The sequence below is a fragment of the Haliotis asinina genome, chromosome 2 (genome assembly GCF_037392515.1).
Source record: "Haliotis asinina isolate JCU_RB_2024 chromosome 2, JCU_Hal_asi_v2, whole genome shotgun sequence".
Classification (NCBI taxonomy): domain Eukaryota; kingdom Metazoa; phylum Mollusca; class Gastropoda; order Lepetellida; family Haliotidae; genus Haliotis; species Haliotis asinina.
In genome coordinates, this window is record NC_090281.1 from 20,976,904 (window position 1) to 20,999,986 (window position 23,083).

Below are 23,083 nucleotides of genomic sequence, written 5' to 3' on the forward strand. Positions count from 1 at the left end.
TGTGTTTGCATAGATGTGTGTGTGTTCTTGCTTTTGTATGCGTGTATTTAAGAGTGTATGATTGTGACTGAGTTTACACACACATACACACACGTTTCACCTCTATCCCTTTGTTATGAAAAAATGTAAAATCCCCTTTAAAAAGACATCGGTTATATCAACGAGGAAGTTATCTCAATATAAAGACAAATAATAAATTGAGAGCACACTTCGGTTATTAAATAAACGAATACAAGTGCTGACAGAATTAAGTCGAGAAGTGATACCAACTCTACCACAAGTCCAAATGACGTACTGTACACACCGCTGCTGGCAATGTGGGGAACACCAGACTGACCAACTGTATCGGTGTAAAACATGCAAACAATAATGGCCAACACTATACAGACGAATAGACAACACCATTGTCCTTGACGTGGGACTAATTGATGTGACCCCACACGGCCCAGGAGTAATCGATTGACCTGTAACTGCCACACTATTAAGCAATGACCTGCTGTGCTGGACAATGCCACTCATGACCGCTGTTACGTATGGCTTACAGCATGTGAACTTGAATTTGTGAACTTGTATATATTTCCTCTCCAACTCAACACTGCAGTGAAATAAAGTAAGCAAGATGTTGCCTCATGTCATCAACTATCTTGTTTGAAAAGAGTTCTATTAAGGCACTCATTGACAATGCAAATCATTGAAATCAAAACTGGTTTTCACCTGCCTAGCGACGACCTTCACCAGTTGTGTCTGTTGTTTAAAGTTGCAGTAGTCATTATTCCACCTATAATCTGTAAATACCAGAATGGATCAGAACATCACGTGATTGATATCAAGAACATCCATCTAAGAAAATTAAGACGCCGAGTCTGGGCCCCGTTTCACAAAACTCCGGCAAACCTAAGATCTCGTAACTCTTCTCGTAGCATTTGCACCTCATATGTTACAGTAAACCAGGTACAAATGCACCGGGAAAATTACGAGATCGTGGGTTTACGAGAGTTTCATGAAACGGGCCCCAGATCGCGATCGTTGTTTCTAAAGACAAACATGGCGAACTCAAACCCGGAACGTCGCATGCACCTCAAGTACTGTACTACTACATCGCAAAATGTTTCCTTAAGACAACGGAAATGCGCCCATACACTCATGTTATATATGAGTTATTATGATACCTAGTTATATAGTTTTAGTTAGACTACGTTTAGTTTCAGTAAATGTGTCATTTTGATAGAAATTGCATTTTCATTAAGAAGAGCCCCAGTTTAGGTTTTCGATTCAGGACCTGGTGAGTGGATTTAGTTTTACACCGCTTTTTGCAATATTCCAGCCATATGACGGCTGGAATATTCTCAAAGTAGCTTCACACGTATCCATTTGGGGAATCGAACCTGTGTCTTCGGCGTGCCGAGAGAACGCAATGACTACTGGGCTTCACCAGCCTCATTCAGACCTCTGCTGTACAGTCAGGGCCTATTTGAAGGTGAAAATATTTGGTTCTGGGACAATCTAGAATTGCTTCATGTCGGGTTTATGCATTTTTGTTCCGGCTGGCTGGAAAGGAAATAATATGGTCCAGGGACTAGGTGGTTTCAATCAAACAATGTAGGCGTGCGTGACTCGCATGTAACTATTGCGACTTCACCTTGGAGGCTAATGAATACAGGTGGACCTCAACGTATCACGGAGCTATTCATTATGGATGTCAGTGTAGCTCAACATTAGCAACAACACAAACAACGCAGTGGTGGGTTGATAACGACATGGACTACGGACTCCTTTACACTTAACACACCTGCACAACAGGCGATATACGGTATTGATTAACCAACCAAAGGAGCAGTGTCTTTCATGTGTGAATCAATGTAAAGGGGACGTAGATCGCGTGGGTGTGTTTTTGCAACAATCTTCGTCTCTTCTTTGAGAGGCATTTTAGAATTTTTGTGATGACTCACAATGCTCGGAAGTTTTTTTTTAGTATTTTTTTCCATTGTTTTCGTACAACAAAGGAATACTTGTACACAACTTGACCTTGAAATGGAAATAATCACAGAAATCATTTCTCTTAATGTCTTTCACGCACATAGCAGTATGTAGCCACTGTTCTATATTTGGCGTTTAAAGCGTTTATTCCATACAACGATGATCCGGTTTGGTGTACCCAGTTGTCTTTTTGCTCTAGTGAGTGCGTATTGTTTTACGCCGATTTTCGCAATATTCCAGCAATATTACCTCTGGGATATAACCTCACACATTGTACCCATGTGGGGAATTGAACCAGGGTATTCGGCGTGACGAACGGACGCTTTAACTGCTAGGCCACCCAGCCGCCCCTTAACCTGAACAAAATCTAGACCTACTTCATTCAGAGCTCTTCTGTACAGAAAGGGTATGTTTAAAGGGGAAATTGAGACCCCTCAAACTGCGTTTCTTGTAGTATAGCTTGTCAGTGATATCTCGTCCACAAATGTTATTGTTCACATTAAATTTAGATTGCACCAAAGCATTGTCTCTCAACATGCAACGCAACAACGTCGTAAAGACTTCACAGTTGACACCGTGACTCTTCCTCAACTGCATACTTGCCATACTTGCTCCTCGCTCGACTTGATGTTTTCTGTCCTCTGTTAGAAAGTCTCTCTACTACTTCCCCCATCAATAACGTATGTCCCTCGTACGACAGGGTTGTCAAGTCGGGTCGATGGATCGCTTTTATGGGTCACTCGCGAATACGTCACACACCTTTAGGCATGAATTATATTTACTTAGAGAATAAGCGAGCTTGTATTGAAGTCTAACTGTCATGGCAGTGTTTTGGTTACCAGTCCATTAATAGCCTGTCATCTGGCTCAGGTCTGTATACTGAACATATTAAGGCTGTCTTATAGCAAGGGTGCACTGTTAAAATATGCACCCTTAAAATGTACCTGCCACTCACTCTATATACCAGTACTGTCACACACACACACACACACACACACACACACACACACACACACACACACACACACACACACACACACACACACACACACACACACACACACACACACACACACACACACAGACACACACACACATCTATGAACTATACACCAGAACTGCAACTATGCACCAACACTGCCATCTATATGCCAGTACTGCTCCGTTCTATATATATATACCAGTACGATGACACGTATCACAGGTACATACCAAGCACATGCACAACACATTAGCACACACGCACACGCACACGCACACGCACACGCACACGCACACGCACACGCACACGCACACGTGCATGCATCTCTGCAGTCTGTGCACCACAGTTTAGTGCAACGAGCTTGCGTGGGCATGGTCCATGGGGACGCTTAGTAATCCACAGTTACAACGATTATTCAGAACGCTAGTATATGTTTACTTTATAAAAACGATTCATCCATTAACCTTCCTTCTTCAATCCTATTCATATCCTGACTTGAACCCTTAAAGTTAAGGTACAGAGATCTTTGATTATTAAGAACATTACGTCATTTTATTACAAATACAAAATATTAATAAGTGTATTATTAATCTTGTGCCGCATAAATCTAAAAAATATATGTCTCTACACATATAACAAGCCTCCTCAAGGCTATCCACTAGCCTGTCGCACAGTTCCCGAAACATATTATTTTCGATACTGCCTCCCTCCCTGCAATGCTAAAGCCCTAAATGAAGCAAGTCTATAATTCCTTATGTTCTGAGTGTCTGGTAGCTCTTGGCCTCCTTTTCAATTTAAATGGGTTTGTGTTTTACTCTCAAAATTATATATATTCAGAGACAAAGCGATAGGCTAGGATCCCCAGGTGTGTTTTCGTGATGCTGGCAGCGTTAAGGAGCAAGAGGGGATATACCATGACGTCACCACTGTTTCCCAGCTAACGTTATTATATCATTTCCGGGAACCTGTTTGCGCTTGTGTTCAAACTCACTCGAGACACACTTAATTCTGGAGCAACCGCGAACGGCGTCACCTCACACCCATTCAATCCACACACACGCACTCTCGACAGGCAGCCGCATGCAGCTAGGTTAGTATTGCAGAATGTGCGAGATCGTGAGAGAATGCCCTCTCTCCATGTTCTCGGCGGCGGCGAGACATGGGATCAGGTCACGTGTTTCACCCTACCGAAATAACTCTAATCAAAAAGGGTCATTGTCTTTTAATTCCGGGGTCCCCAAGTCAAATATTTGAGGGAGGGAAGTCAGGCGATGGGCATGTTGCAAAGCAGGACTGAGGTTGCGGAGCCGCGTGCCGCTCATGACGTTGTGTTCTCCCCTCCACTCCCACGTGTTCAGGCTAGTACATTTTCATGGGGACATTTTGTAAACACATCACTCTCCCCAACTTGTTTTGTTATGCATGATGAAATGAGTGTCATGCTCACAATATCTCTCATCTATTCTTGTATATAAGTAATCTTTGCTTAGTTTCTAGATTCAGATTTTGAGCTAGTGAATTATTTTGTGGCTAGTAACTTTCAGGTGTAGCTAGATCGACTGGCTAGCAAACTTGGGAAACTATTTCGCACACTGTATATTGACTGCTATTTTAGCACTAATGACTTCTCACTACATCCCATTTTATAGTGACAGTGTCTCACTTGATCCAGACCAGAGAAGATGCGGGGCAGAATTGATCATCAGTAACCCATGCATGCCTGTCGTAAGAGGGGACTAACGAGATCGGGTGGTCAGGCTCGATGACATGTCATCGTATCCAAATGGTTTATATCGATGCTCTTGCTGTTGATCACTGGATTTTCTGATCCAGACTCGATAATTTACAGACTACCGCAACATAGCAAGAATGTTGAGCACTGTTTGCAGCGTAAAACTAAACCCACTCACTACTCCAAGTTCTGTCTGAGTCTCCTTGCTGTTTTAATACTGTTGTTCTGCTGTGATGATAATACCGTTGTTCTGCTGCTGTTTTAATACTGTTGTTCTGCTTCGGTGATAATACTATTAATTGTTCTGCTGCAGTGTTAATACTGTTGTCATAATGATGTCTTGTTGCAAATTGTTGTCGATAGCCATGTCTATCTCTAGATTGTCTGATCGAGACTCGAATCTTTACAATACTGTTATTTCATATATATGCAATACTGTGCACACACGCACGCACGCAGACACGCACGCAGACGCACACACACACACACACACACTTTAGTAACACAACGTATATATTCCACCCAACAACTCTAACAATGCTTTATTTCAAAGACTGAACTATTTTGGACTGGACATTCCAAATCATTCTACTATTTTTGTATATTTTCATGGGACTGCTCGATATCAACTAGCGATGTACAAATGTTAGTTTCATATTCAATAACTGTGTAAACGACGTTCTACCTGCCTTGACATGTACACAGAGACTACCGTCGACTATTATCATAGAAAGATGTTATATAACCCCCCATATAAACATTTATATTAATAATACATGTAGGAATGTTCAGTTCAGCCGGTTCCTGTCGGTACCGGCTCGCTCAAACCCACTTAATAAAAAGACGATTGACCTGTCTATTTGAAGACTGAACGAAACAAAAACAAATCACTTAATCTGTGTGTGTATCGGAGTTGCTTGGCTACCACAGTAAAAATACTCAGCGGTTATCAAATCCGTAGTGTACAAACAGATAGCTCTTGCGCACGCTATCGTCCCTTGTCCTAGTCGAAATACGCCCTCCCCGTCAACGCGACGCCCGCTTCAAGGAGACATGTTTTTATCCGTCCTAAAACAGGTTCGCATGATTGTATTCGCTATGTTCCTTATTTGGTCAGGACCAAAGTTCACCAAACTGGCTTCTCCAAAGCTCCTTCTACACCAACATGAAATACTCTTATATACTCACGAGAAAATCGAACATGCCACAAAATATCACATCAGATTACATCTGTACGTGTGGTAAAGCGCACACCATGGATTGACGTCATAACTGCCCACAATGACCTTGAAATTACAATTCAGCCCAATCGTTGCATGCAGAAACCCGTGAATATCCGGGTTAAAATTGATCTTCAGTAACCCATGCTTGTTGTAAGAGACGACTAACGGGATCGGGTGGTCAGAATGAATCAGACAATCCAGTGATCGATAGCACGAGCATCGATCTACTCTACAGGGATACGGCTATATGTGTGTACCAAGTCAGCGAGCCTGACCATTTGATCCCGTTAGTCGTCCCTTAGAAGAAATATTGTTGAAAATTAGTTGTAGCACGGATGTTCACGGGTACCCTACACTCCTACAGTAGTCAGAACTCACGATTGGATGTTTTGGTCGATCGATTACTTGACTGTTGGCAGTACTGCTGTCTGGCATCAGGCTGTAAGTCCTTTCGTTTTTGGTTAATTCTGCAAATTGAGGGTGCTACTGGAGGTCAGGACACGCTTACCCCTTTTTGCGAACACCTGCAGGCATCACCGAACTTTAGTGCCCGTTCACGTACTTTCTACCCGTTTCCAAAACGGAATCTTTTCCTGACGATTCTCAAGATTTCGACTGCAATGGCGTTTTATATTTTGAAGCTTTTTCAAACTCTTACAGCCGACGTCACGGCCAATCTTTATGCGTATCTGAAAATGAACGGTTGCATGTACTGGGATAGCTGATGCTTGAGTTGCACAGAAGGGTTGATGATATCTGTTTGGGTGTTCATCGTCAAGACAGTCAAAGAGAACCAGCATTCTGGCAACACCAGGCATCGATCACGTTGACGACGTCCATGAGTAACGGTACGTCGGCAGTATAATCACGTCTGTCTGGTCAGAAACGTCAACGTTGACATCCTGCAGCACCTCCGGCCTACGTCCTTTCTGTGCAGAAACTGGGGAATCGATGACCACGGCATTAAACTGTACGTCCTTTTGCCTCGCCATTGAATAGCTCGTTTGGCATGCTCAAGACTTGGAATGTTTTAGGTCACGTGATTTGAGGGTGGTCATTTTAACCGACGCATGACCGTCACTGTCAATCGTTATTTGTTTGGAACATGAGCAAATGTTTTTCAGCCTTCGTGAATCGGTATCCATATTTTACTGTGTTTTCCATCTCACCCCCGCCTTGAAATAATAACTTTCCTTACGTCAGTCGGGGTGATGGGGTATACTTCTGGTCAAAGCGTCCGAGAACCTGGGAACATGGGTCCAGGGTGTGAGACCCATTTCTGAAGTTCCCCGCCGTGATTCTGGACCCGATGTGTCAACCACGTCAGCGAACCTGACCACCCGATTCCGTTAGTCGCCCCTCACAACAAGCATTAGGCACTGAAGATCAATTCTAACCCGGATCTGTACGGGTTTTGTACATCATAGGTTACCTGTAATAATTTGACAGGTACATAGTACCATGATCATGTTTTACGTCTCGACGAATCTCATGCCACTTCAACGCTGAAATGTTGCTGAAATATTACAAAAACGGCGCTAAAGCAAACTCACTTACTTAGTAATTGCAAAAAAAAATAGAAGCGTCCTGTAACTAACTTAGTTCCCGTAACCTATTGTCATTGTCGACGAGGTTTCTGTGAAAATATTGCTTACTGATACAAGCCGGGGTATACAGTTTCTGAGATGAATACATTAACAGATTGTAATTTTGAAAATGAGGTAAATACGTGTCCAGGATGTATGTGCAGGTTTGTGAACGCTGACATCATTGAAAACAAACATGGAGGAACGAAATTACCCATTGACGTCATTGTCGCGATCTAGTGACGACCGTTGAGGTTATTGTTATTGTTGTGATCAGCCATATGTCCTCCTTTAACCACTTTCTCAATGTCTTTCACACATCTGAGACGAACTCTAAAAGAAAACGTGAAAATACTATGTTAACGTACCAACTCTGCCCCATCCCTAAACACTGTTTTGCTGCTAAAGCTGTGACAGATAAAAATGACATGGAAAGTTAAGAATGTGGAAACAACGCGTTAAATTGAATTCATATGGACAAACAACACATTCATTTTCTTTCAAATGTTTGCTATAACAGGCTGTCTCCTGCGGGTATTAAATAACAGCTGTGTCAAAGTCAACAAGAATGTGTTGCAGGGAGTTCACGCATTTCGTGTGGACGGGCTAGCGATGCGTATGTGTCGTACAATCCGTATCATAACTAGTTGGTTAGCTGATTTAAGTCCTATACGTGTTGAGTGAGTGAGTTTAGTTTTACGCCGCACTCAGCAATATTCCAGCTATTTAGCGGCGGCTGTACGTGTTGGGCTGTGTGAATGTGAGTGTGGCTGTATGTGTGTATGTGTGTGTGTGCGTTTGTGTGTGTGTGTGCGTGCGTGTGCGTGCGTGCGTGCGTGCGTGCGTGTGTGTGTGTATGTGTGTGTGTGTGTGTGTGTGTGTATTGTTCTGTACGTGTTTGAGTTTGTGTTCGTGTCTGTTTGTCTCTGTCAAATCTGGCATCGTTTGTCTCGTGAATGTGTGCTGGATATGTGTGTTTGTGTGTTTGTTGGATATTTATGTTACTCATAGAATTTGTGTGTGTGTGCTCATATGTGCATGTGCATGTGTGTGTGTATGTGCGTGTGTGTGTGTACGTCCACATTAAACTGAAACTGCACTGGAAACATGTGTACGCAAAAAAGAAGTGCCCAGATTCACCCGTCTCTATCTAATCAAGGCATCTCCATTGAAATACAAGTAAACAGTTTCCACAGTTAGTTTAGATACTTCCACGCGTGAATGTAATACTAACCCTGCAATAAGCAGATATAGGTTTGTAGACGCCAGTCTTTTGTGTGGACAGTTCTTATTATTTATCTAGAACCCGTAAAGATCCGGGAAAGAATTCATCATCAGTAACTCTTGCTTGTGAGATGGCCGGGCTCGCTGACTTGGTTGACACACGTCATCGTATCCCTACCTAGGCCGATCCTCATGCAAGCCTATCAATATTGAGCATGTTGCTTTACCATGCCGAGGCAGACATGGACGTCAAGGTTGATGCAGTGTAAAGCCCTTCTGGTTTGTATGCTGCGTGGGGCTGTTTGCTGGTGTGGGATGAGCTTTTAATGACAGACGATCTATTACTGTGGGCGGATAAAGTTTCGTTCATTCCTCAAAGCCAATATCTATAGATCTTGCTTTAGAACAACATCAATGGTTTGTTTAATAAATTTATGGAAACAGGATCGAAAAAATATTTCAATCGTTTCATTTATTGCTATCAGTCGATACACATAATCAATGATTGATGAATCATTTCTGATGGATATGTTGGGTCATTCAGTATGAGAGTTGTGTGTGAGTTGGCCTAGAACAGAAAGAATAACTTCGAGGAACTAGATATTTCTGGCCTGAATGAATGAATGAATGAATGAATGAATGAATGAATGAATGAATGGCATCACCTTCACAGGGAACTGATCTTCAGCTACCCATTGTTGTAGTAAGATGCCACTAACGGGATCGGGTGGTCAGGCTCGCTGACTTGGATAAAACATGTCATCGGTTTCCCAATTGCGCAGATCGATACTCATGTTGTTGAACACTGGATTGTCTGGTTCCGATGCGATTATTTACAGACCGCCTCCGTATAGCTGGAATATTGCTGAATGAGAAGTAAAGTTAAATTCACTCATTCGGGTGAACGGGTACCCCGTGATGGTACCCCGTGCCTGACATTATAAGGCGTCCTGCACTGAATAATTCCCATCTAGAAACTGGTCTTTTCCATGAATTGTAACTACGTGGTTAATATCAAAGAACTGAATGCAACATCATGACGCCTTTACCCGACAGTGCGTTTTCATTTTATGAACCACTGGTTTCATTAGTCCAGTTCTCATACTGACAACTACAATATAATGTCCTATTAACGCACTGTTTTCCGTGATATCTTCTCTCTGCTTTTTTCCCACTTTCATGTACATTATCTCTCAGACATCGCACGATTATCATTGTTATCACTGTTGTCTTTAAAAAGTGATTCCAAACTTTGACATGGTCCCTGGGATACAGTATGCCCGATAATGAGAATAATCAGCATGAAGTTCCTGATATTTTGGCCTTGTTTTTCAACCAGCAATGAGCACCAATGCTGTTTTGTTGCCCCACCAATCAATGGCGACGTTGTTTTGTCAACCAGCATTGAGCACCAGTGTTGTTTTGTCGTTCCACCAATCTGTGGCGACGTTGTATTGTTCACTACCAACGAGCAGCAGTGTTGTTTTGTCAATCAGCCAATCAGCTTATGGGTTGGTTTGTCAACCACCAATCACCGGGGCCTGTTGTTTTCGACCCACCAACCAGTAACGGTTGTGTTTCACTTAGCACAGCCGCCATAAAGTAGGAATTTTGCTTAGAGCGGTGTTGAACAACAAACAAATCATTAAGTAAATTGGCATCTTGACAAATCGATAACGCTTATTGGTGACGAAATAAAGATAAATGATGTTTACTACACAGCGTAGGGAGGTCGAAATGGCTATCAGTACTAGTCTCACACACGTGGAGTGGGCAGCGTTTACCATTAACCCTGCAAATCTTCAGGCCCAAAGACCCAGAACCACAGACAGCTGTGGGCCCAGATCAGAATTTGTAGGTCATCTATTTTATTATGGCAACAATACACTTACTTCCTGGGGAATGAAAAAACTGTCGGACATATAAGGACTGTTGGTCCGAGTGATTTTCAGTCTGGGGACTGAGGACGGAACTTACATTAATTTTCGATCGTTGAGACTGGGTCCGGTATTATAAGACCTGTCACAGATATCAGATAGGGTCATTACATGCAAACACTTCCCTACATGGTGGCGTTAGGCTAATGTGTCACTGTAGTGGGACTAAAGTCAAGGACATTTGGCTCGACTACAAAACGTACTACTATTTCGCAACTTAAGGGTGATAAGTGCAGGATGGGCTGAAAAGAAGTTGAAACGAGGTTTAACGTGTCCTCTATGGGTAGATTATAGTTTTGAATATCAGCTAAACAAAATTGAATCTCACGATCAAAATTGCGTTCCGGCGGCTAATATATTTGTATTGTTAGTTTTGTTATAAACATATTTTATTTAATAAATATTAAGAAAATGATTGGGCATGTTATCTTAGAAAAGACTTCTCCCGATAATTACACAGTTCATTTTTTTTTAGTAAAATTATGATCATGATTGTTTTTTTTACCAAAATGATTTGTTTTCGGAAGCTAAGCAGCAGAAAATGCCCATTCTGTAAGCATACACAGACAGTTCGGACACACGCCCATACACCACTCGAAGCGGAATTCAAACATTTAAAGAATATCGACGCCCCTGTTTCTTCTATGCCTGTGTCATTCCCGATAAACCTGGTTAACGGGGTTTTTTGGCGTTTTATTGCACAACAAGCAATTACAGATAACAACAACTGTGCCGTCACTGTAGATCCTCATAGTCTGACCGTTGTTCATACCGTTAAACTATTGAGATTACACTCGTGAATTGTCTGTATGAATGTGAGCACCCGGAATATCATAGCACCCAACATAAACACCATTCAAGGTATGTAATCTGTGACATAAACTCTCAGGATTTCTTCAAATGTTTTGGTGATTTTTCTCAATGGCTTCATGGAGGTAATATGATTGTTGAAATATGAGTTTTAGATCAAGGCCACGTCTATGATTTGCAAGATGATATTATTCTTTTCTTCAGTGCTATGAATAAACGTAGTGAAGTGTGTGAGAATGTATCATTACACCGCATAAACACTCTGGTGTATTTAAGTGTGTCGTGAAATATGAAAACTGATATGCTGTCAGTGAGTATACTGAATGACGTACCTGGAGACGACTCAGGTGAGAGATTATGGTAGTAATGCATACAGTTGCGTCTCATGGTGTAAGAACATTACTGATATACGACCAGTGTATACGCTGACTGGACAGCATGGAACCGTGGCCTCCTAGACAGTGACAAACAGCATAACCAATGATGCAGTTTCTATCGTATACATTATAACAGAATGCAGTGTCATACAGACGTAATTACATCACACCGTTGTGTCGAAGTTAGTACTTCGTGTTAACCAAAGTTCGACAAAGCCGAAAAGGGGAGGTGGGGTAGCCTTGTGGTTAAAGCGTTCGCTTGTCATGCCGAAGACTCGGGTTCGATTCCCCACACTGGCGCAATGTGTCAGGCCAATATCTCCGCAAGTCCGTTATGTAGCTATCGTTCAAGTACTGCTAATATAAGTCTCGTGAGCAGCAAGAATTATCTCTACAGAGATCCACTCCGTCTTACAGATTGCAGTGTCTAGGTTAATTTAAATATTTATGTCAGTCATTTAGAGACACGAATCTCAAACGTGTTCCTTATTTGACTTTCTTTATTTTAAATGCCAATAGCAAAATATACACCGATGGCAAATTGTATATACAGTATGGTTCAAAATTATTGAGAATAGCTAAAGCATTTCATATTATTAAACGAGAACAAATCAGATAAAACTGAATGTATTGTGAAAGTGAACTGACATTTTCATGTTGTGTAGGTAACAATTTAATATTTTATCAAGTCTCCTTGAGCTTCACGGCACAGTCTAAGACGGGTAGGCATACTTCCTATCAGAGAGGTTAGTGTCTCGTGAGTTATGCTGTCCCAGTATCGGACCACTTCTCTCTTCATGTCTTCAATTTTTGTCAACCCCTTTGGATTCACACATTCCTTCATCATCCCCCAAATGTTCTCAATGGGATTTAAGTCAGGACTATATGCAGGAAATGGTAATGCAGTCACATTTTTCTCCTGAAACCACTGCTTGGCATGTTTTGCGGTGTGTTTAGGATCATTATCTAGCTGCAAAATCCAGTCATTTCCATAAAACACATGTGCACTTGGAAGGAGAAAATTATCTAATATGTTAGTGTAGCGTTGACTTATCAGATTTCCCTCAAACACACACAGCGGGGTCGTTCCTAATAAGGATATCCCTCCCCATAGATGAAACTTTGGGCTGTATTTAGGTCGTCGATACAACGGTGCTGACGCAGACTTTGTCCATATTTTCACATTATTGGGATATACCCATATTGAGCTTTCATCAGTAAAAATCACATTTTCCCAGTCAAAGTTTTCATGTGCCAAACACCACTCAGCACGCCTGTCTTTATGTTCTTGTTTCATGAGAGGAGAAGGAATTCCAGTCTTTTTCTCCCATCCAAGATCAATAAAATTTCTTCTAACTGTAGATTTTGATACAACTGTTCATCCCCTTTCTATCATTTCATACCTGATGTTGGAGATGCTTGCCCTTTGCTTTTTAGACGCTAAAATTCCCAGCCGGACGCGATCTGAGAAGTCCAATTTTCTGGGTCTCCCTGCTCCTTTCTGGTGCCCAAAATCCTTTCCCTCTTTAAAATTCTTCCTAATCCTATACACAGTAGAAAGAGGAGTTCCTGTTCTCTCTGCCAATGTATTTACATCATCAATTCCTTGATTACACAACTCAAAAATCAACCTTCTTTTATCTTCAGCAAACATTGTTGACAGTGCTGAGGAAAATGACGTCTGCTACAAATTCAGGGGAGGTAACTCTAATTGTACTATACTCAGTAGGCCAAGATGAGTTACCTCCCTTATAGCATTACTTAGTTTTAAGTATCAGTGAATCAGTTGAGGTGTTAGGATAGCTCAAAGTAAGAAGAAAAATTCTCAATAATTATGAACCAGACTATAACACATATGGACATGTTATTACAGGTGACAATACCAAAAAGATTCAGAATATTAACAGTATAAGTACAATGTATCTGGAAGTTTAAACTTACTAAAAAGTTTGGCATTACTGAACAATTACGCAAATTAATACACCTTGATAAGTATATTTACGCAACTATTTTGCTTATTAGAATAAGAAAAAATGTAAATACTAGAAGTGAAGCCTAATGTAGTAGAATGTACCTTAATGGTTTTAATGGGTGTTGAATTTGTGCCAAACTATGTGGAATAACTGCCTTTCTTCAGGCGAATTATAGAACTTATTTGAAAATACGCTTAACAAAGAAAATTTGCAATTATTGTGTTGAAAACGGTCATTTTGGTCTTGTTGACAAAGATATGAATGTAAAATCGTATAAGCAGGTGAGATTCAGCAAGAAGGCACCATCCACTGAACAACTGCAAACGTGTTAAATGTGCACCTACAATATACTGACTCACACTCACTGTGCTCCACAGCAGGGTACCATAGTCAAGTGGTATGAGCTCATGATGAAATATTTCCTCTTATATTCCTCTTGGTAAAGATATGTTGCAATTACATTGACAGTTACCTGCATTGCTAAGCAGGTTGTACTTCCGCCACCGGCCACCTGTAGTGCTAACTTAATTGTTTGCGTAGAACATCTATCACGTTGAAATTGCCAAATTTGACAAATTAGAACCTTCAGCACTACATGTATATTCACTTGAAATAAACTGTGCTCATAACTTGCTTAACATTTAACATGTTGTAACTCAACTTAATAATACATTTATGAATATCTAATGTAAACAGACCATCTCTTTTAACGGTAACTAATATCAGTTTTTTCGTTGCATGCTGTCTTATATGACATTGAGATAAAATACATAGCTACTTCTAGAGCTGAATTGGCAGCTCGTGTGTCAAGAAAAGAAACTGTGTTTCCCTGCATGTCTAATTAGTTTTATTTTTCATAAAGTATGCCATTCAAGGATGAACCTTTTTTATCCGAACCTCCTCTCATTCCAAACCCCCACTTCCACTTGCCATGCCTCACCCTCCAGACTGCCGGAGCGGTGGGGTAGCCTAGTGGTTAAAGCGTTCGCTCGTCACGCCGAAGACCCGGGTTCGATTCCCCACATGGGTACAATGTGTAAGGCCCATTTTCTGATGTCCCCCGCCGTGATATAGCTGGAATATTGCTAAAAGTGGCGTAAAACCAAACTCACTCACTCACTCACTCCAGACTGCCGTTAGTGTGCAGCTTATATACCTCCATATAGCCAAACTCTCATGAAGGCTTTTCATTTGCGGTTGCTGTTCACAAGTAGGCGAACTATTTATTTAAGCCGACCCTAGTGTGGGTATCTTAACGAGGGTGTGACTCTGATTATATGAGTAGACAGAGCGTGCTCATGTTTACACTACAGAAGATATTGCAAAATACCCCGCTCTGTTACCCTAAAATGTTGTGGTAACGCAGTGTAGCTTACAGCGCTCCAGACACGATTACAGGGAGCGTCTGGGTGAGGTTGTGCATGGGCACCCACGCTCACACTTTCAACAAGCAACGCTCTCAGCGCTCTCAACAAGCAACAAGTACAGAAAAAAGTAGAGATAACACCTAGATTTAACATATGTTCCACTGTCCCTCTCTCTGTCTGTCTCGCTGTGTGTGTGTCAGTCTCTCTCTCTCTATCTATCTATCTATCTGTCTATCTATCTATCTATCCTTCTCTCTGTCACACACACGCGCACATAAACAACTAATATTAGTAGTTCATTCCTCAATCTCTCAAGCATGCATGAAACACTAAAATAATTAACAAAACACACAATATATCTTCCTCTGCGCTCCCTCTCTCTGTTTTTCTCGCTCTGCCAGCCTCTCTGTGTGCTTGTCTTTCTATCTCTGCCTCTCTCCCCTCTCTGTCTCTATGTCTGTCTGTCTCTCTGTCTCTCTCTGTCTTTCTATCTGTCTGTCTCTCTCTTTTTCTTTCTTCTCTGAATAGCATTAGCAGTTAAACCGTTCGCTTGTTGGGCAATAGACCCGGGTTCGATTTTCCACATAGGTACTGTGAATGAAGCCAATTCCTGGTGTCTCTTTCGCGTGTTATTGTTGAAATTTTAAAGCAACGTGAAACTATACTCACTCACACGCTCTCTCTCGCTCTTTCAGTTCCTGTCTCTATCTCACGATCTATCTGTTTGTGTTGACTCCTGTCAGTGATACAAGCATACACACGCATATTGTTTGACTCCTTGGAACGTTCACGCTCACAGACATTCGATTTCAACGTTTCAGTGGCTATAGATCTTCCCCAGAACGTTCCTTGAACTTCTCAAACGCTCTTGAACATACAGTCGGTCATGTGGAACGCTTTTCCGCGATAACGAGGACAAACTCGTTGATCTTTTGTCCCTTTATTGTCCCAACATTGTCCCTACATTGTCCATGTCGGCCACGATGAACGCTGCACATACCAAATGATCTTTCACACTGGACTGTTACGCTGTTGCTAAGGCTATAAATATGAATATCGACCTGCAAATGATTTATTGAAGATTGCCCCGACAGAGGTTCGCTAGCCACTACCAGACCAACACCACGCCGTTAGAACACTCAGGCATTGTACTTCGTACTTAGACGAGTGGAACTGATATTTAATTGAAGGTCATATCGACATAATTTCCCCCGACAGTCACTGAGTGGAGGTGAATGGCAACATCAAAGAATAGGATTTACACAACTATCCCAAGGTCGCTCTTTATGAAAATCCTCGTATCTCTATCCATGGGCCATTTGGCTTTAAATGTGGTTGTCGTAGATAAAAGATAAGTAGCGTGCCTTCCAGGGCTCACAACAGTTTTCTGAAAATGGAAACAAACGAAGTTAAGGCATCACTGGTCCCGAGCAATTTCCGTGGACTCGTTGTTGCTTTTGTTATTGTTTTTGTATTGTTGGTGTTACCTCAGAATTCTTGACTGGTATGCGATCTCTGCTGCGCAACCCGCAAGCGCAATTGGCAATATACGTATACATTGATCAGGAAAGTTTTTAACCCTTTTCACTCATTAAAATTTCGATCTTAATTATTATGATAGCATACAAAAACAAAATGAAAGCAAACGAAGTTAGTTACGAAAACAATATGAACATCTCAGCTTAACTGATTGTAAACCATTTGGACCGCTGACCTTCGAATTTAAGCGTTCAAAAATTCATTTGACATAACACTTGTGACGCTTGATCTCAGCATTCCCTGGATACTGATGTGTTCACCGTGTCACACAGACTGTCAGTCACATGGTTAGATCTTCGTCCTCCCACTTGACACATCATTTTACGTCTTTTATAGCCAAATCGTCATGCCACGTGATGTTGCGTCTGACTGTGCATCACCATCAGGGCGTGGCCCTGCCTCATCATGACTTGTTCTTGACGAGCTGACTGAATGTTTATCATACAGAATGGTTGGTGCCTTAGGCAGGGTTGCCTCCCTTAGTTGGGTGTCTGTGGGTTTTGAGTGAGTGAGTGAATTTAGTTTTACGCCGCCTTTAGCAACATCACTGTGGGGGACACCGGAAATGGCCTTCACACACCGAACGCTTTAACCGCTAGGATATTACTGAAATACTGCTGAACGAGGCCACCACCACCATCATCATCATTATCATCATCATCACCAATAACAACATCATCATCATCAACAACATCATTAGCAACAGCAGCATCAACAACTACAACATCATCATCACCTTGACTCAGACCCAGCTATGACTACCTATGTACGAGACAACTCTGCCTTAACGTCATAACGGGAACTAAATTCCTTTTGACCGAGGAAAACTCCCAGTATTTAGCAGTTGTACTTCATGTCTCCTCGGATGACAATGGCATATAATGCAACGCCGAATACAACGGAAATTAAAACTTCTTTTGGTTGACATGGAGGATATATTTGAAGCACAAATATATTCAAGGGGAAGTTGGTGGCCAACAGGATGCAGGTATATGGCGATTGGGGTTATTTCCATTCCTCTAGTCAACTACCTAACTCAGCCCAAGGTCCGACACGGACATGGGCAAAGATTCAAGTTATGATTTATGTTCACGTTATGAACATCACGGATATACACATAAATCTTACATAAGGACTTGACTTCCAAAGGCGATGTAACCGGTCGTCATATAAATCAAAATATACCATTCCGGTATTTCAGTTTTCAGTATTTTACACTCCGCGCTTGGAGTGCTGTGCCATTGAATCCGTCCGTTGTTATTTAGCAGACGACAAACACTGCTTTGTAGAAATGTTTTAGCTTCTTGAAGACTTCATCAGTGTAACATGATCTAGTCTCAAATCTAAACCTTTGCATCATTTCATCTGCTCGTACGATCCTGTCTGGGTTTTGTTTTGAAAATAACTTTCTTGATTTTATCATTGTTACAGAAAATATATTCAAAGGAAACACTAGGCACAAACATTCTTGTCATAGCAACTATGGAGGTTTTAACCTCAAGGAGAAAACTTTTTCCCACGTCGAAAATGACAACCTTTTAAAACCAGGAGGGAATGCTTTGGAAGTTCGGGGGGTTGGATTGCTCTTTTGTCGGTCCTGGCAGTAAGTATTTACACTGTTGCACCGCAGCTATGTACCGCTTGAACACACGCTGGTATTAAAGGTGTTTACCAGTCTGTGCAGACAATGTGACTTGGGTGCCAAATGCCTACAAATTAACCTGTAAACAGTATGTTTGGCACGTACAAGGACCATACTGTAAAACACTTTCATAACGGACACTCCAAATTCAGACCTCATGTATACACTTGTACATATCAGGATCATTCGCTAATCCGGTAATTTAACTTCCTTGAGGAGAGGATGAAGACATGGATAGAGATCTTCTTTTTTTTTGCAATGGGTGCGACATTTCGGTGTAGATTCTAAAACCGTTATCAAGCAAAAGACGCCTGTGCGTGACTGTGTGAGTTTAGGTTTACGCCGCACTCACCAATATTCCAGCTATATGACGACGATCTGTAAACAACCCAGTGATCAACAGCATGAGCATCGAGCTGCGCAACCGGGAACCGATAACCGAGCCTCATGTAGAAGTCTGAGCAGGAAGGATGGATACGATTTATGGATTTACAACTTCTTTATTACCTAGCTGTTAATCCGAGCGGCGTTATCAAGAGATCACTCGGATTACTGACGTCAGGATACGCTGATACAGATAATGAATCACCTCACGCATCATTAGCAGTGTTTGGCTATTCTATACTTAACAGAAAATTTGAACTTTGCTAAATAATATTTCTCTAATCCATAATTAGGGCGGTTGGGTAGCCGAGTGTTTAAAGCGAACGCTCGTCACGCTGAAGACAAATATCGATTCCCTACATAGGTACAATGTGTGAAAGCCATTTCTGGTTCCCCACAGTGACATTGCTGCCATATTGCTAAAAGCGGTGTAAAACATACTCACTCACTCACTCACTCACTCACCATAATAAACACTTTCTAATACATCAAAGGGTAAAATATACTGCTCTAAAATGACCCATCCGATTATTGCATGGCATCGACGGACATATCAACAGTAGCAATATGGGATAATCTGATTTTTCTTTACATGTTTTGAGTAGCATAGCAACTAGATAGGGTCGCATCACAACGTCGGAGGCTAAACTGTTGTACCTGTTTCAAACTCGATTATTTCTAATCCGCTATCATATAGCTGGATCACTGTTGAGTACTGTGTTGAGTACTGTGTTGAGTACTGTGTTGAGTACTGTGTTGAGTACTGTGTTGAGTACTGTGTTGAGTAGTTGTGATAATGGACATGATGACAGTGGTGATGATTTGGTAATTATGACGTTGGCGACAACGTTGATGACGACGATGGTGGTGATGAGGAGGAGGACAATTATGTTCTTGATGATAATAGTGATGATGATGGTGGTGGTGGTAATGAAGACGACGGCGGTGATGATGACAACGATTATGTTGATGATGATGACGATGTTGATGATGGTGACCATGGCGATGATAAAGATGATGGTGGTGGTGGTGGTAATGAAGACGACGGCGGTGATGATGACAACGATTATGTTGATGATGATGACGATGTTGATGATGGTGACCATGGCGATGATAAAGATGATGGTGGTGGTGGTGGTAATGAAGACGACGGCGGTGATGATGACAACGATTATGTTGATGATGATGACGATGTTGATGATGGTGACCATGGCGATGATAAAGATGATGGTGGTGGTGAAGATGATGATGATGACTACTACTGCTGCTGCTGCTGCTGCTGCTGTTGTTGTTGTTGATGATGATGATGATGATGATGATGATGATGATGATGATATTGATAAGTGAGACAGCACGTGTCAATATCTCCAGTCATGATGTGTTGATGACTATCGCTCAACTAGCATTCCGCTCTACTGGCATTCCGCTCTACTGGCATTCCCGATCTAAATGAAAGCTATGTTTAGTTAACACACAAATCGCGCACTGAGAATGTGGCTATTAGGTCTCGGGTAAATAGTTAACTGTATATTTGTCTTCAATCACACCTTTACGCTTTCATGACGTGATGGGTGGGTTTGATTTATGCAGAATACGGTAAAAACACAATTTGTAGATGTTACGTGTAATTTTGTTAACGGTACTCGGTTGTAGATGTAGCAATGATGTGTAATGGTGTAGGATATATGCGTGTTAGTTAAGGGACGAGTCTTATCAACCATATCTGTCATAATGACATTTCAGCGTCCTCAGCCATAACAAATATGGTTTGGCCTGAACTGACAATAAAGTTTACTCACCCTTGAAATCATTTTTTAAAACATAACGTGTAGATGTAGACTATATTATGTTTACTCAAGACAGATGTTCCTATTGTGTTAAGGTTATGAACGTTCGCTCCCTGAGTCATGTTCTCTATGTCATCTGGGGAGACGTGCAGATTTGCATCCCTTTACCACGCCAGGATCCGCTGATCAATTTTTCGAATACCCATGTTGAAGTTCTCCCTGAATAGCAAACGTGCAAGCACGTGTCTTTTGGGGTTTCCTTTTAATATCAGGAGGAATGTAAAAATATATCAAAATAAGTCATTGTTTTTATGACGGAGGTTCAGCTCTCTTTGGACATTCCTGGTTCGGCTCTCTGTGGATAGTCATGGTTAAGCTCTCTGCAAGTAGTCATGGTTCAGCACTCAACAAGTAGTCATGGTTCAGCTCCCTACAAGTCATGATTTAGCTCTCTACAAATAGTCATGATCCAGCCCTCTACAAGAAGTCATGGTTCAGCTCTCTACAATCAGTTATGGTTCAGCTCTGTACAAGTAGTCATGACTCAGCTCTCTGCAAGTAGTCATGGTTCAGCTCTCTACCAGTAGCCATGATTCAGCTCTCTACAAGTGGTCATGGTTCAGCTCTCTACAAGTGGTCATGATACGGCTCTGTACAGGTAGTTATGGTTCAAGCTCTCTACAGGTAGTCATGGTTCAGCTCTCTACCAGTAGCCATGATTCAGCTCTCTACAAGTGGTCATGGTTCAGCTCTCTACAAGTAGTCATGATACGGCTCTGTACAGGTAGTTATGGTTCAAGCTCTCTGCAAACTAGTTAAGGATCGGCTTTCTAGTTATGGTTCAAGCTTCGATGGGTACCATTCCTGAACCCTCTAAATCCAGACACGACTCCATTGCCTTTATTGAATATAAGTGATAGGCTGAGCAACTAACTTTTCTAATTTCTCCCCAGGGCTGGACTTGGCCGTCTTCCGTGACGAGAAAGGGGAGGTGCACGCCATCAACGCCTACTGCCCCCACATGGGGGCCAATCTGGCGGCGGGGGGTCGTGTCTTCGGCGACACTTTGGAGTGTCCCTACCACGCCTGGCGATTCCGGGGAGAGGACGGCAAGTGTACACACATCCCCTACACCGACAAGAGTAAGTGAAATGATCACTCATTCGAATCTCGGCTCACCCCAAATTTTGTTTGAAAGTTTACAGCATAATACCCATACTTATAGGTTCATTGACGTATTGGTGACTGTCACTACCTTGGCCTTTCCCCGGCAAGCTCACATAACTGAAAACATTTCAAAACGTTAAACCTAGCTCTTTTTCTAGTTTAACGTGAGACAGATAGAAAAAAAGATTGTAGATTTCATCACTGAGAAATGAAACAAGCTACCAGTAAGAACTTTTATTTATTTTATAATTATTTTTGTTATTATTCCATTTACTGCACTAAATCCACACTCACTACTTGCTCAAAGTGCAGACAGTTCATTCAGACACCGGATAACCCAAGCTGCCTGTGAAGCGCTGGAAGGTTATAGTCACATGACTTATCCCACCGGGTACCCATTTTCTACTTTCACAGACACTCTTAAAAGCGCATGTGGCATATTTAATAAGACTCGGGTCAGTGGTAGTGTGGAGAGTTGTATCCCTTGGACTCTCGTCAGATCCTCTCGTCTTTGATCTCAATCCCATGTTACATAGCATAGAACCCCACTGTCCATGTTGCCCAGTGTTGATCATCTGGTCCAGACTCGATTATTTACAGGCTGTCGCCATGAAGCTGGGTTATTTCCGAATGTAAAACTAAACTCACTTACAGAAACAACCCTTGCTGACTAGAGCATGTTCAAGTCTCCCACACACGAACTAACCCATTCTGTTTTTCAGTCCCTGATATCGCCAAGGTGAAGTCGTGGCCTGTGACGGAACTGAATGGATGGATCTATCTGTGGCACCACGCTGAGGGCATTGACCCCTCGTGGATGTTGCCGGAACTGGAGGAGATATCCAATGGGTCGTGGACGTACCGGGGTCGCAGCGAACATATCATCAACGCTCATATAGAGGTAGGTCCTACAGAATTCACACTTGTCCGCTGGCCCGTGTGAACTAAAATTGGACCGACGAAATGTAAATGGAAGATTTACCAGTGACTTTTGGCATTTGTTATCTCTACGTTTGGCCAAAAGGAATTGAATCCATCCAACATGAAATGTAAGCAATAATATAAACGTGTGCCTTGTTTAAAGATGGAGGGGGGGGGGGGGGGGGGGGGCGCGGTGGGGTCACCCAATGGTGAAAGCGTTCGTTCGTCACGCACCTTTCCGTACAATGTGTGAAGCCCATGCCTGGTATCCCCCGTCGCGATATTGCTGGATTATTGCTATAAGCGGCGGAAAACCATACTCACTCACCTGTTAACACGGCTACAGACCCCGATTGCAGGTTAACAAACGGTTAACACTAGTTCTCTGGATTAGTTTCAAAGTATGGTATCAATTACTGGTTTTTCTGACCCAGACACGATTATTCCCAGACTAC

General features: G+C 42.0%; 1 protein-coding gene across 1 annotated transcript in view; it reads left to right on the forward strand.

Annotated features, from left to right (window-relative positions):
- LOC137272338 (cholesterol 7-desaturase nvd-like) overlaps positions 1-23,083 on the forward strand; it is a 41,174-nt gene that overhangs the window by 7,895 nt on the left and 10,196 nt on the right. The window contains exons 2-3 of the mRNA XM_067804707.1: positions 21,494-21,682; positions 22,430-22,608. Coding sequence (XP_067660808.1) covers positions 21,494-21,682; positions 22,430-22,608 — 368 coding nt within the window. The remainder of the gene's footprint in view (positions 1-21,493; positions 21,683-22,429; positions 22,609-23,083) is intronic.